Here is a 13,805-nt window from a genome sequence, read left to right on the forward strand (position 1 = left end):
CAAAGCACAGAAGCAGAAAACAAAAGTACATGCTTTCATATAAATTATTACTGTTAGAAGAAAGATAAGATAAATGGATCAATCTATAATACTTTGTTTTAAATTAAAGGTTCATAAGAAAATTAACCATAACACGTAGACATTCAGTATGAAAAGTAAATAAATACCCGACTTTTGACGTCTTTGAGTTTGGGGAGAATTTCTAAACCATATCCATCTGCTTGCCCTCGAGTCCTATTTCCTCCATTCATATAATTTCCAAAAGCCAGGATGAGAGCTAAGATGTCCTTCACACTCTTCATGTGCAGTAAGCCCTGCAAAGGCAAACACCAGTTATTATGGTCTGGACTCCAAACGCAGTCATGTTTGCTCAATGGCGAACATTTCTTAAATGAACCAAGCCCTGTTTAGTGGCTTGTAACCAGTTGTATTAAGAGCTGGCAAATATAAGATATATTTCACTGAGTGGCATCTTCCAGGTGGGGGGGGGGTACGAACAGCCACAATTTCCTATAATGGAACAAAGTTATAATAACGAGGGCTGAACCTTTCGGTTTGTTTTTCATTTTAGGCAGTTTTAAGGTTGATATGTTAAAGTACTTATAGGTTAATAAGAGGGAATGAAGTTAATTTTTGATAATTTTAAGTTGAACAAGGTCAGATATCTTTTCAGGCTCTCTCTTGGAAGTACAGACGAAATACAAAGAACATAGTCAAATTTAGAGTAGACACAATAGCAAGAATAGACAAAGTCCTCAACGATTACTATTGATAATGCACTTTAAGGTCAGAGGTTACGTAAGGTTTTTCAAAACGAACCTTCTCCGGGAACTTTTTCACATTTATTAACTTCCTCAATGTTAAGCTGCTAAGAATTTTCTTTAACTTCCTCTCTTAATATTTGCTTCAAGTGCAAACTTTCAAACGGAAAGTTTTCTACCCTATTAATTGGCTTTATCTCCTTTTTTTTATTACATTTTCTTGTGTTTGGAGGGTGGTGTCGGTGGGGGTGTGCAAGCACTGGTAGGTTAGAGGAAAACCTGCAGGAACTGGTTCTTGCCTTCCACCACACAGATCCTGAAGCTCAAATTCCTATCATCAGCCTTGGTGGCAGGCTCCCTACCCACTGAGCTAACTTGTCAGCCCCGCTTGATCTTTGATTTTAGCATAAAAGGAAACACCAAGTTCAGACCTAGGTAGACTTCTGCCCTGGTCTCCCAGCAGTTACTAGTATGTGTATAATATGTTGGTACTGGATTTTCTTTCTTCATTGAAAACTCCCTTATATATGTTGGTGGGGGGGGAGGGGAGGAACCATGCCTCCTGGCAAGCAGTGAAGTGTTACAGAATTTGTGAAACATACCTGCATCATGATCTTAAGAACATGGGTGGAAGAGAGTGGAAAGACTGGGGGTCAGATGTGAGCTTTACCGAGTACAGAGTGTGTTGGACACAGAATGGATGTACCAACCACTCACCATCGCTGTTAGTTATTTCAGGTCTCCAGAATGCTTTCATTTATGATATAGACAGATTTCAGGTGATCGACTGCATGGACTTCAAGTAAAATCTCTTTGTGATTTGGAATGTTGAACAGGGATCGAGCTATTCTGTTTTGATTTTAGTTTTGGGTGGCCAGTATGTACATGGTGAGGTATTGACAATTTTTTAAAAATATTTATTTATTATGTATACAATATTCTGTTTGTATGTAGGCCAGAAGAGGGCACCAGACCTCATTACAGATGGTTGTGAGTTACCATGTGGTTGCCGGGAATTGAACTCAGCAGGACCTTTGGAAGAGAAGGCAATGCTCTTTCCACTGAGCCATCTTTCCAGCCCGACAATTTTTTTTTTTAAGAATCTATAAAAAGCATTATTTTTCCCTTCCTTCTCTTCTTCAGTTCAGATCTCCCTTGTTCTTTCCTTTCCTACCTTGGGCAGGACAAACACCACATTTCCCTTAAAGTACAGATGACTTCCATTCATTAAGTCACTAGCATTGGGTCCTTTTCACCTCTCAAAACAGGCCTATACGTACCTTAGAGGCTCGTGTGACAATCTCTACTTTTCTGTGTAAGGCAGTGACACCTTCGGAAAACACAGCCCTGAAGATTATGCACTGGGCACGCTCAGCAAAATTGGGAATCTGGGCTAACTCATGCAGGAACCTGTAAAAATAAAAACGAATAATTTTACTTTCTGCATAGTCATAGGGAGAAGTTAAGGAAGAGGGCTGATACGGATCGAGCAGGTGGAACAGTCACACTTTTGATTTATAAAGGGAATCAGATGGGCTGACTCAAGGAGCTAGAAGGGTATCTGCTCCATGGTTGACAGCAGGGTCTCTGCTGAATTCCTGCAATGCTGAGTAATACAGATGAGCTGAGGGTTTATGCAAGGATTCTGAAGGCACTATTTTGCTCCTGCTATTCAGAGGAGAGGCTGAACCCAAATGGAAAGCCCTGATTTTTAACTGCATGAAAAAATGACAGTCAACTCCTGTGTCATGTAGAATTCTCTAAAAAGTATATCATCATAAGCCGAACAAACTGAAGATTTTGAAAAAAAAAACAATCTATAGTCAAGTGATAAGATATTATTGAAATGAGATTGCTGTTATTTCTGCTCAGTTATATCACAGCCTATAGTGATCTAGTTTTCCAGGTATTTGTTCACCCTTTGGGTCAATTGACCCACATAGGTACAGCTGATAGGCAGCTCAGTACTTAGAAAAAAGCAGAAATTCATAAGGTAGACACCCTAAAAATCTTTAAAAAGTTGGCCAAACAACTCTCAAGAGTCAAAATTGGTTACTGCTCTACACACAGTTGCTCACTGTCTGAGTGGCTGGGGGGTGGATGAAGCTGGAAGAGCCTCGTGCTTTTGAGGCCAAGCGCCACAGGAAAGGGTATAAAGTAGTATGAGTTGAGACAGTTGGCTATGAACTCAGAAAGGGGGAGAATCCACTAACAGCCCTCAATTTCAGTCTGGAGTTGAAATGATTATTGCCTGATATTTCTGAAGGTCTTGGTCAATTTATAACACTATCAATTTTTGAAATTTTACAGTTTTCCACCAAATGTACTTTTGTAGATGAATACAGTTGTTATTCTCTGTGTCAGATGAGATAGAGGAGAAGGAGCAGCAGGAGGTGGAGAGGAAGAGCAGGAGGACCAGGATCTGGAGGAGCTGGAGGAGCAGATAGGGCATAGGGACAGGAGGAAAAAGGGGAAGGGATCAACTTTCTGTTATTGGCTGTCTTGGTATGGAGCCCAGGTTGGTCTCTAACTTACCATTCTCCTGCCTCAGCATCCTCAGTTGCTGGAATTAAAAGGCTGTACCACCACTCCTGCTTCTATGCCCATTTCTGTCCCTAAGTTTCTTTTCCTGCTCTATATTCTGTGCCTTTCACAGGTTTTTTTGTGGGGATGTGATTTAGAAGTCTGATTTGTTTTTGTTGTATGCATTGTTTCTGAGACAAGGTCTTGCTTATAGAGTTTAGGTGACTTCAAAATTTCAATCTCCCTGACTCGGCTACCCAAGTACTGAGATAATAGTTGTATAACGCTATTCCCTGGTAAGATTCAATATATATTTTTTTATCAGCTACTTTCCTTAACTCCCCAATCAGGTCCTAATTGTCATTTTCCCCTGTCCCAGCCTTTTAAAATACTCTGGAAACGAAGCACGAAGAACTCCAAAGAGAAAGCACTCCCTTGTCTTCAGGTTCTGTGCATGTGCAGCCACGGTTATCATCATACTACACACTACGGCATTTAACAGAACACAGAAGTATTGCTTAGGCACAGGAAGAAAGTAATTACCCTTCCTTCTAAATTGTTCCCTCCTAAGTACAGTACAGCACTGGCCAGAGTCATTTATCACGAGCGACCTCAGAGCTGTCGCCAGTTTCACAGAGGGTCAGCGGTAAACATCTCTGGGGACTGGCAGCATTTGGTTCTGTGATGTGTTTGGGAAGGTTTGCTCCTTTAGATGCTGAGAGCTATTCCAGAAAATTCCCTGCATTTCTCCCCTCCCCCAAATAACCACGTCATCTCTTCATACCCCGTGTAGGACCGTGTTCTCTGGACTAGGTAAATGCCATCCTTAAGATGAACAGAGTAGCGGAGCGGCCACAGACGGCACACGAGTGAGGAAAGAGCAGTGCCCCTGCTCACTCACCAGGAATGGATGGGAAGCAGGGAATGCCAGAGGAAAAACGACTAACTGTACCTCGGAGGAGCCAGAGGACCCATCTGTGGCAACAGGGCCAGAGGCTCCTCAACAAAGAACAGAGTAAAACTGCAAGACTGTCTGAGATTAGAATCTTGCTAGGATCAGTACTTGCTCTGGGAAGGTTCTCAAAGCATCTCAAGGAGCTGGGAGAGACAGCAGACGGAGGGCTTTGCTTTTGTATAGAACCTATCACTGCTAATGAGTTCTAGTGCACTGGCTATGGTTGCTCAGTTCTGCAGGGGTATGGGAAGCCTTTACAGGTACATAGGGCCTGGGAACAAGGTTAGGCTTACATATGGTTTCTTTTTTGATACTGCGAAAAACACACCCATGATTACTGACATGTGGAAAAGGTGTGATCAGTGATGAGCGTCCTGGAGAAGCAATGTGGGCTGTGGTCACTGAGCCCCCATGATGCTGTGAATGACAGACCTGTAGACCAGAGAAGTGAGCCAAGATAGGTTAGACGGTGTCTATAAGGAATCTGGGGGAAAGTAAATGGAGTTTGATATTCTGAAATGTACTTTTTTTCTGAACAAACGGAGAGTTTTTAGATAGAGAATACTTTAAAATTTTTTATTTCATACAATAACTATAGCAGTGGTGTGGCTACCTGGAAGCATTAGCAGATTTTAGGCTTGAAGAACTGAGAATGGGTCAAGGAGAGGCACCATACCTCTTTTCTTATTTGTCTGGCCAAGTTCCCAAAGGAAAGGTCATCGCAAAGGCTATGTGAACCAAGTGTTTGATAAACTCTGGCCCTGCTCCCTTGTGTTCTATAGTCTATCCACACGTGCTGGGATAATAAGCCATTACAGATCCCTCAAGCACAGTAGGCCTTCATATTTACAAATACTCACTGGCTAATTTCCACTTGGGGAGAGTCTACAGTTTCATTCTGGCTTCTATAACTCTTCTAGTTTTATAAGAAAGGACAGATGCACGAACGAGTGAGCGTTCCCTCCTTACGCAATGTGGTTTATTTCCCCAGGAAGGACTCCAGCTCAGCCTGAATCCACAACAGAAGGCCTGCAGCTCACCTTGTGTGGGTTTTACAGCTGCCGTGGCAGCTCGGCTCACAGGTGGGATGATGCTGTGTGATCCAGTCTTTGAAGAGGCTAATGTGATCTCTCAGCATTGCTCAAAATCTGCTAACGATCTAAGATATGTGTTCAATAGGGGTCGCATTCATGGTATTATTTCACCCTGCAGCCTGTACCCCAGGAAGGAAAACACTAAACACTGTAGCTAGCTGTGGACCCAGTGAAAGGTCTTATGTGATGTGCACAATAGCCTCACTGCAGACCTTAGGGGGCCATCTTTGGGCCTAAGTGGTCAATCGATCTAACCAGGAGTGCTACATCCTCCCTCACCAACACATCTCAGGGGAGTCAAGGACATTCCTGGCAGGAGTGACTCTCAGACAGCCAGGTCCCAAGCAGATGACACCTCTGTGAGAAACGGCCTTCTAAATCTGGCATTGGGGTGTCAGAGAGCTGATGAGGTGAGTGATGAGGCCAGCCTCTCCATGCTGTGATTTATAGGACTGGGCACCACACGACTCTTAAGAAACTGAAATGCTAAACTCAATGATTCATATTTCCCAGTATGTAAAACATGCTTATAGTCCACTTGCTGGGAATAAGTGGCAAATAAATCACCAGAGAACCAGACTCTGGCACAGATCGGACAAGAGCTGCCTTCAGAGACACGGAGAACAAAGGCAAGGTCTGCTTGGGTCCGGGAACCTCTCTCCGTCTCCATGCCAGTTCCTCGGCCTCGTCTGACACCTGAGCAGCCGCACATGACAGGCAACTCTGCCTCTGGCAATAGTGATGAGTGACCAGGAGTCAGCACAACGCCCCCCCCCCCCAAACTTTGAAAATGCTTATCTAGCTAGATCATGGGTGGAGCTGGGAGAAAAAAAGCCCTGTGCTAATGAGTTGCCACCATTATTCTGGGCCCCGGCAATTAGTACTGAGAAATGATGCTGGGAGGCTGTACCACAAAAGGCAGAGGGATGCTTCTCCTGACAGACACACAGTTTATCTCACATCAGTGCTTCATGCTTCATTGTACCCCATCCTCTTGGTCGATGGCAGGCTTTTCTGAGTGGGTTGAGTATGGACAAATTAGAGCTAATGGACCAAACCCAGACAGCCATTTCTATTTATGTGACTCGTGAAACGAAGAATGGCTTTCATACTTGAAATGATTGCACAAAGTATAGAAGGTTTTTTTTTCATGTAAAATGACATGAAATTAAAATCTTGGCAATTCTATATAAAGCTGACGTCCAGCTGTGCCTCTTTGCTTATGCAGCCTTATCCATGGTTGCTTTGGAACCATGACAGTGCAGTGGCTGACTCGAGGGCTCATGGGAGACCCTTTCACCCACTAAGTATAAAATATCATCTAGTCTTTTACAGGAAGTTTGCCAACTCCAGACGTAACCATTTCATCCCATAATTGGGCATACTCACCCTGTCTAAATGCTTGTTGTGCCCTACCTACCATCTCTAAGTACCAGCAGTGGCCATGCCGGTGTCTACATATCTCATCACTAGTCACGTTTCCTGTGACCATTAGCGACGGAACAGAGTGAATTCACAGTCAGTGAATCTGACTTCTAGGTGAGCAGCATCAGAAGTGGTGGAGGGGGTGAGCCCGACGGCTCATGCAAATGAGACGAAAGGGCAGTGGAACCCCATTGGAATTGATCTACACATATTCCAAGGCTTTACGGATCGACTTTAAAGGCCATGTGAGAGGATTTCATCTAAGGTTTAGAAGTTATCGGCAAGATTTGACAGTATTTGGGGTGAACCTAGGATCTCTAACAAACTACCTTGCCAGTCATTTAGAGATGTTTCCTTCTGGGTCTGTCTATGAGAACTGCGGCATCCAGACAGAAGGCACAGAGTAGAAGACAGAAGCTCGGGTGCCTGTAGGGGTGCCTGCTACACTCATTCTCATTTGTTTTCTCTCTGCTTACTGCAGCTGCCTCTCGCCGGCTGCAGAAGGTTGCCTTGAATGGAACAGGAAGTAGGCACAGTAGCAACAGGCACAAGAGCCCCAAACCAGGGGCACAATGGCAGTCTTAGTCCCTAATATCTTGTGGGGGACTCCCAGGAACTCATCTGGGGCTTGCAGACCTCAAGGGTCTAGCCAACAGGAAGCCACTCAAGCTATGCAGCAGAGGTCCGAGTTCTCAAAGCATGGGAGATGATACTGCAAACCAGAGCTAGCCACTGGAGAGAATTAATGGAAAGAAGAGAGATCCACACAGAAGGAGGAGATGTTTGTGGGAAACCTGTCACATTCAGGCTACATTTAACAAGCATGACATTTAAGAAAACCAGTTTGAATTCAGTCCATGACTCTGCTGTCATCATTTTTAACACATGAGCAAATCTTGAGGCAGAATAGTAATGCCTTCTTCCTTCCTCAGTTACCCTTTTGGCTAAAATGTTTAGTCTAGGAGGAATTAAGTTGCTCGAGAAAGAAATGGGAGTGGTGTGGGGTGAGAACAGGGGGAGAGGCACCCTGCATCTGACAGCACTGATCGCAGCAGCCTTCCCGGCAGCCGAGTCATCCTGCTGGATGCAATAGGGCACGAAGGATGCTGTTGTAACTCAGCTCTCTGTACCATTTAGACTTGACATTCATAACTGGTAAGCAGACAGTTGGAGTTCGTAGATCCCCTTTCAGACTAACCAAAGGTAATTCAAGGCTCCTTACTGTTCAGGTTTGTCCAGCAACTTCAAGTCTTCTTCTTTGGAGGTTTCATAGTACTTTCTTATTCTAGTCAGTTCATCTTCTTGGGCTCGCTGCATTGGGAGAAGAAAAGAAGCAAAAACAACACACACAGTCAAGTGAATCAGCCTAAGACCACAGACTTGTGAGCCCACACCCTGAAGCGCTGGCACCACTTGGGCCTCACCTCAAGCCTAAGAAACTACACAGGTTGGGCCTGGAAACCCCTTCCAGGTCATCCTGATACACGTTCAAGTTTGGCAGTTACTAGCTAAAGTAAACTGTCATGACAAGCACACACATGCAGACACACAGGTCGAGAGATTTGACAGCTTGAGTCTCCTGTAGGCAGTTGCGGGCCAAGCTGCCCTTAGCTGTCTCTTCCCCACAACTATAGTCCTACCTTATATGGGCTTCCCACGCTATTATTAGTAATTGCCACTTTCACTTTTTCTGATTTTAATAAGTATGTGTTGTTTACACTACTTATTTGGGCATTTAGTAACATGCTTTATAATTTACCCAATATTTCTAGTTGTATACAGACTTCCTCTACTGGCCATATGCATACTCTTGAAACCATGGTAACAACAGAAAGCATCAGTAAGGCACCTTGCTTGGTAGAGTTCTATGCCATCAATTACCATATCCTCATTTTTCAGAGGAAAACTCGCTAAGGTTTGCACTAATATGCTAGTAATGAGTTTTGCATTCGGAATCCTCACACTGCCTTCTAGGCACTCAATAAATGCACCACTAACTTCCAATGGTCGGATATTTGTAAGCCTCTGGGTTTATTCATGAGTACTATGTGGATAGGAAGATGCAAAAAACCTCCCACTCAGTACTAAATAATTTCTTACATACATGAAGAATATGTAGGAAACTGGTAAGCTCGTTGGGCTATACTAGACTATGGAAATTTAAGGTCCCCATGGACGTACATGTTTAACTCCTGTGAGCTGAGTGACCACAGCATGTCACAGAGCCCATGCAGTTATGTGAGAATTGCCATGGCTTAGAGAATCCAGTTCCACCCATACTTCTGCACCCTGACAGTCAATGAACAGAGCAGATGACAACCATGATTCTCCGGTATCATCACCTTACAAGGGCCTATGGATCCGGCTCACTATTCCCATTTACTAAGATTTTGTGCATTGCAGTGATGTTTCTTACACATGGTTCACAGCGTTCCCAAACTGTGTGACTTGGCTTTCTGGGATGTGCTCTGGGCTCCATCACAGGTTGCTTGATCAAATTCTTACTCAATAGAAAAAAGTCAGGTAGAGTCCCACACTAATCTGGATTGTACTACAGAAACAGAATAAAACAGGACTAAGCTGTTTAAACAATTGTCCCAGCCAAGATCATCTAGTAGGCAATACAGAGCTGGGCCCCAAGCTTAGGATGCCTGACACTAAAGCTAGAACACACAATTGCCGCCCAATGCTGCCCCCCTGCATTTAATGTCATCAGCTCATCTGTTATGAGAATGATTACCCAAGTGGCTATTCGGGTTCCTATTCCTCAGAAGAAGATACTGGGGCGTGCCAGCATCAGTAGGAGGCTCATTTTTGTTCACTCTGTCAGCAAGCAGTAGGGCTGGGCTCTAAGGCACAGCGGAGGTCTCTGCTTTGCTGGTGACAGTGACATCGCCTAGGACAGACACTAACAGTGGGAGTTAAGAACACGATCCTCCACATGCAAACCTGTATCGCTGTGTCTGTGGGGTTCAGATCCTGACTACCAAAGAACACCTATGGCTTGGTGATGTTTAGGGTAGAAAAAAGACAAAACCTCCGTTCTGTATGCGTTTGACACTCACATTTTCATACAAGGCTGCCAGGGTCTCTAGGTCAACCACAGAGTCATCCACGTTAAATATGGCTGTCGAAAAGAAAAGAGAGAAAGGAGTAAGGTTTTGACTTGATCCCCACACCAATGTTCACTCCAGGCCCAGCTTTCCCACAATATCGGCCTGCACTTCTTATACAGGTTCTGCCTGGCAGCTTGTTTCTGTTCATTCCACGGGGGTTCATTTGAAAGCAAACCTAAAATTGTCCCTATGGTCGGCCTGAGTGTTAGCCCTGCCTTATTTAATTCTTCAGGCTTTGAGTCCTTTTCTGCCGTTTAATTTAGGCTCCACAGGAGAAGGGTTTGAGCTTTTAAACTAAATCAGTTTGGAGGTTGGAAGTACAATTTTAAATCTTTCTTCCCGGCTGGTAATTGAAGAGATTTAGCACTTAATGTAGAAGAATTGACTCTTGCCCATTACCAGGAAGGGAAAAAGAAGAAAAAAGGACAATGTTCGCAAATTAAATGAATTCAGGCATGTGATTCCAGGCACCTTTCTGTGGCCGCCGCAAACATCTTGTTTGGATTAAAAAGACAAGAAAGAATAATCATTGCATCAATAGTAAATTAAGATCATAGAAACCTCCCATGAGCCAGTACCAAGGTAAGTTTTTATTCCAATTTTTTTTTTAAATTAGGATTCTGCCTTTGGTTCTGTATCTTAAATGAGTGATTTTGCCTTTAGTTAATGTGCTTATGATTTCATCTGTGGAGGTTCCTTCCCATACATGCTAGGATACACATGCAACAGATTTTTAAAAGCTCCAATGGAATTGGCTATCAAAGTGTTTGAAATTGGCAGGGCCCACATCTTTAAATAATTATTCAAAACTAATAAGGTTTGTCCCCTCAGTGCTACCTCTCTTTCCTGACTTTACATTGTGAAATTAACCAGTGTGCTAGTAAATTTTCTCTGTGGCAGGCTAATTAATTTTATTAAACCAACCAGTGATGCTTAGAATGCCTTAAAGTTCTGCTCTCTAAGTCATTCGTTCCTTCCATTACACCAGGCTTCCCTGGAGAATGCAGAGAACGGGGTGAAGGGTAGGTTGCTTCTGAATTTTTTTTCTTCCTCCTATCATTTAGACTCATATGTATGCATTCAAACATTTCAATAAAATTAGTTACCTGAGACTAAGGCACATCCCTACCCAGAACACCAAGAGGAATACTTAAAACTGCTTTGCGCCCACTTTCTCTAACTTAGACCCTCATTCACAAGTTATTTCTAGACTTGTGGATGGAGGGCGGGGGCAATTAGAAGATTACCGACAAGATTCTACCAAGGTACCAGGAAAGTCAGTGTGAACCCCGCCATCAGAAAAAAAAATGTGGTTTGGGAAAAGAATGAAAGAACTTAGTGTCTCAGGACTGGTGTATTGTTTGTGGAGATAATAGAGATTCACTAATTGGTCAGATGGACGATCTAAATGGCTGATGTTTTAAAAACAGGCAAATAGAAAAGGCCAGGAACAATGGCTCTTTTATATGAACCCCAGCATGCTGCTTTAAAAATTAGCTGATATGAATGAAGAAGAAAAGGCACATATTTAAAGATAGATTTTAAAGGAATGACTGCCTAAAAAAAAAAAAATCAATGCATCCTGAGTACTGTATCTGAGCTTGGAGCCTGAATCAAAAAAATCTCTGTCACCAAGAAAGAAAGATCTGGGGTTTTTCCATCCTGAGTAAGTGCTTGGTTTGAAAGAATTAGTCAACTTCGACCCCAGATACATGGTTCAGTGGTTTGTATTTCTGTGTACCAGGCAGCGAAAAGAAAATATGAAGATGGGATGGGGTCAGAAACAGGCGGGATTCTGGAGACATTTATTCACCCATTCATCCTCCTAGGCCCCAAGTAATTATCTGTTGATTGCGCACGAAAATCAGCTTTTCAGAAATTGCTTTCAAGGGCCATGACTATCTAAGACAAAAGTATTGAATCTTATGAAATTAATATCTTAGATTGAGGGATAAAAATAATAAATGCAGAATTGCAGGTGGCAATAAACTTTAAAGGCAGTAAACTGGGCTGGGGGAATAGGTTAGTTGCAGCTTAGCATGCATGGATTCCTGGGTCTGATCCTTAGTGCCCCAACGAACAGGGAAAAAAAATAACAGACAAATGTCTACAAGAGGACATAACATGATCATGAAAAGTTTCCTGAGGGAGGTGACATGTAAGACTTAAAAAGGTCAACTTTGTGAATAACTTGGCAGGAAAATATTCCAGGGAGAGGTAACTGCAAGAGCCAGATTCTTCCGGAGTGGGACTGGGTGGGTGGGATGACGCTCATGAACAGACCTAACATATCCACTGTATGGGCTAATGTTACCAGTAGGTCGCTGGGCCCTGAGGATAGCTATAAATCAGACCTGACACCCTTCACCCCTCACTGAAGATACTGAGTGGGGCCATATGTGAGGTTGCCACAGCATATAAAATAGAAGCTCATGCCAGAACCTAAGAAAGGCCTATGATGATCATGACTTCAAATATGCATTGCCATGTGTTTACAAGCTTGCTAATCCTCTCTCTTAGCCTCTAAGAAGCTGAAGACTTGGGACTACCAGGAATTCATGCTCTACGTATAGCTTCTGGAATTTTTTTGACGTTTCAGGAGGTTTTTGCCAGAAAACCCTCTTGCATCTTCCCGTCAGAATCCATTGAGGTGTAACTCAAAAAGTTTTATTAACATGGCACATATAGACTCGGCCATCTCCAAGTTTTAAAGAATACCGTGTAAAGTATCTTAAAGGAAATTTAGTATATCCAGACCTATCGATATACCCTAATGCTTATTTCCAAGTTTAATCCTTCCCTCAGGCCATCCTTAATTATAGAACCAAAGTTAGTTAGTTTGCTAGCTGTTTAAGTCATGAGTGGAATGAGTGATTAAGTAATGAGTTAACCAGCTAGTTAGTTTGTCTGCTAGTTAGCTGTTGGCTTGTTTCTTTGCAATGCTGGAGACGGAACCTAGCGCCTAGCACATGCTAAGCAAATGGCCTAAGAAAGAGCTATAACCAACAGTTTCCTTTAACACACGTCTCAAGATTACTTGCTGTTTACAACACTTCAGTTGCCTCTCTTTCAAATTTTGGATAAAGCCCTAATTCCTTGTCTTGTTTTAAAACTCATTCTGTCCTTTGTGTACTCTTGTGATCTCATCTCCTCCTCTTCCTCCTCCTCCTCATGTATCTCGGATGCAGCTCCCCATCTCTTATCATACCTTGGGTTCCCCCCTTTCCACACTCTACCTACCAAGGCCCAGTACTCAGAAATTCCCTGCCCTAAAAGGACACTCTTGAATTTCAGGGCAGAGGGCCCTTGGTCTACCACAGCACTTTGCTATATTTTAAATGGAATAGAGACAGTGTAATGATAAAAAGTGCAGCATGCCAAGTGTGCAATAGCTTCTCTCCTGCACTAGACTGGGAGAGCCCCGGAGTCAGGGATAGTTCCTTAGGCACCTTGACCACTCATCCTGGGATGAAAGGGGTACAAACCAGTGTGGTGTGCGTCTGTGTGTGGGGGGGGTGAGGGCAAGCGGGAGAAAGTTGGAGGTGCTACAGGGCTCCCACAGACTGAACCTCGCTGATAAGAGGCAAGTTTCTGGATGAGGAGAGCTTTGGGTCTTGAAAATACAGAGGGACACTGAGGTGAAGATGGGCAAGACTTAGACAAATCAGAACATTTGAATTGTTTGCTTTGCTCCTTCTTAATCATTCTTTCAAAACCCTAGGTTTGTTCAATTGGGTTTCACAATTACCATGTTCAGCCACTCTCTCACTATAGGTAAACTGTAGTTCTCAATACTGAAAGACAAAAAGAATTTAATAAATGGTTTTCCAGTCATTAAAGTACGAATAAGACAGGTGCTGTTCCCATCATTCCACCTTCAGATAATTTTCTTTTTTAAAAAAAAAAGTCGCCTAGGCCAGGCGGTGGTGGC

The 13,805-nt window shown here is 43.2% G+C and overlaps 1 protein-coding gene across 2 annotated transcripts in view; it reads right to left on the minus strand.

The window, feature by feature from the left end:
• Fmn1 (formin 1) overlaps positions 1-13,805 on the minus strand; it is a 372,570-nt gene that overhangs the window by 116,709 nt on the left and 242,056 nt on the right. For both annotated transcript variants that reach the window (XM_005364222.3, XM_005364224.2), the window contains 4 exons: positions 9,824-9,885; positions 7,981-8,069; positions 2,042-2,171; positions 168-314 (listed from right to left, as the gene is read on the minus strand). In XM_005364222.3, the coding sequence (XP_005364279.1) occupies positions 168-314; positions 2,042-2,171; positions 7,981-8,069; positions 9,824-9,885 (428 nt within the window). The remainder of the gene's footprint in view (positions 1-167; positions 315-2,041; positions 2,172-7,980; positions 8,070-9,823; positions 9,886-13,805) is intronic.

Source organism: Microtus ochrogaster (assembly GCF_000317375.1).
Source record: "Microtus ochrogaster isolate Prairie Vole_2 chromosome 14 unlocalized genomic scaffold, MicOch1.0 chr14_random_1, whole genome shotgun sequence".
Taxonomy (NCBI): domain Eukaryota; kingdom Metazoa; phylum Chordata; class Mammalia; order Rodentia; family Cricetidae; genus Microtus; species Microtus ochrogaster.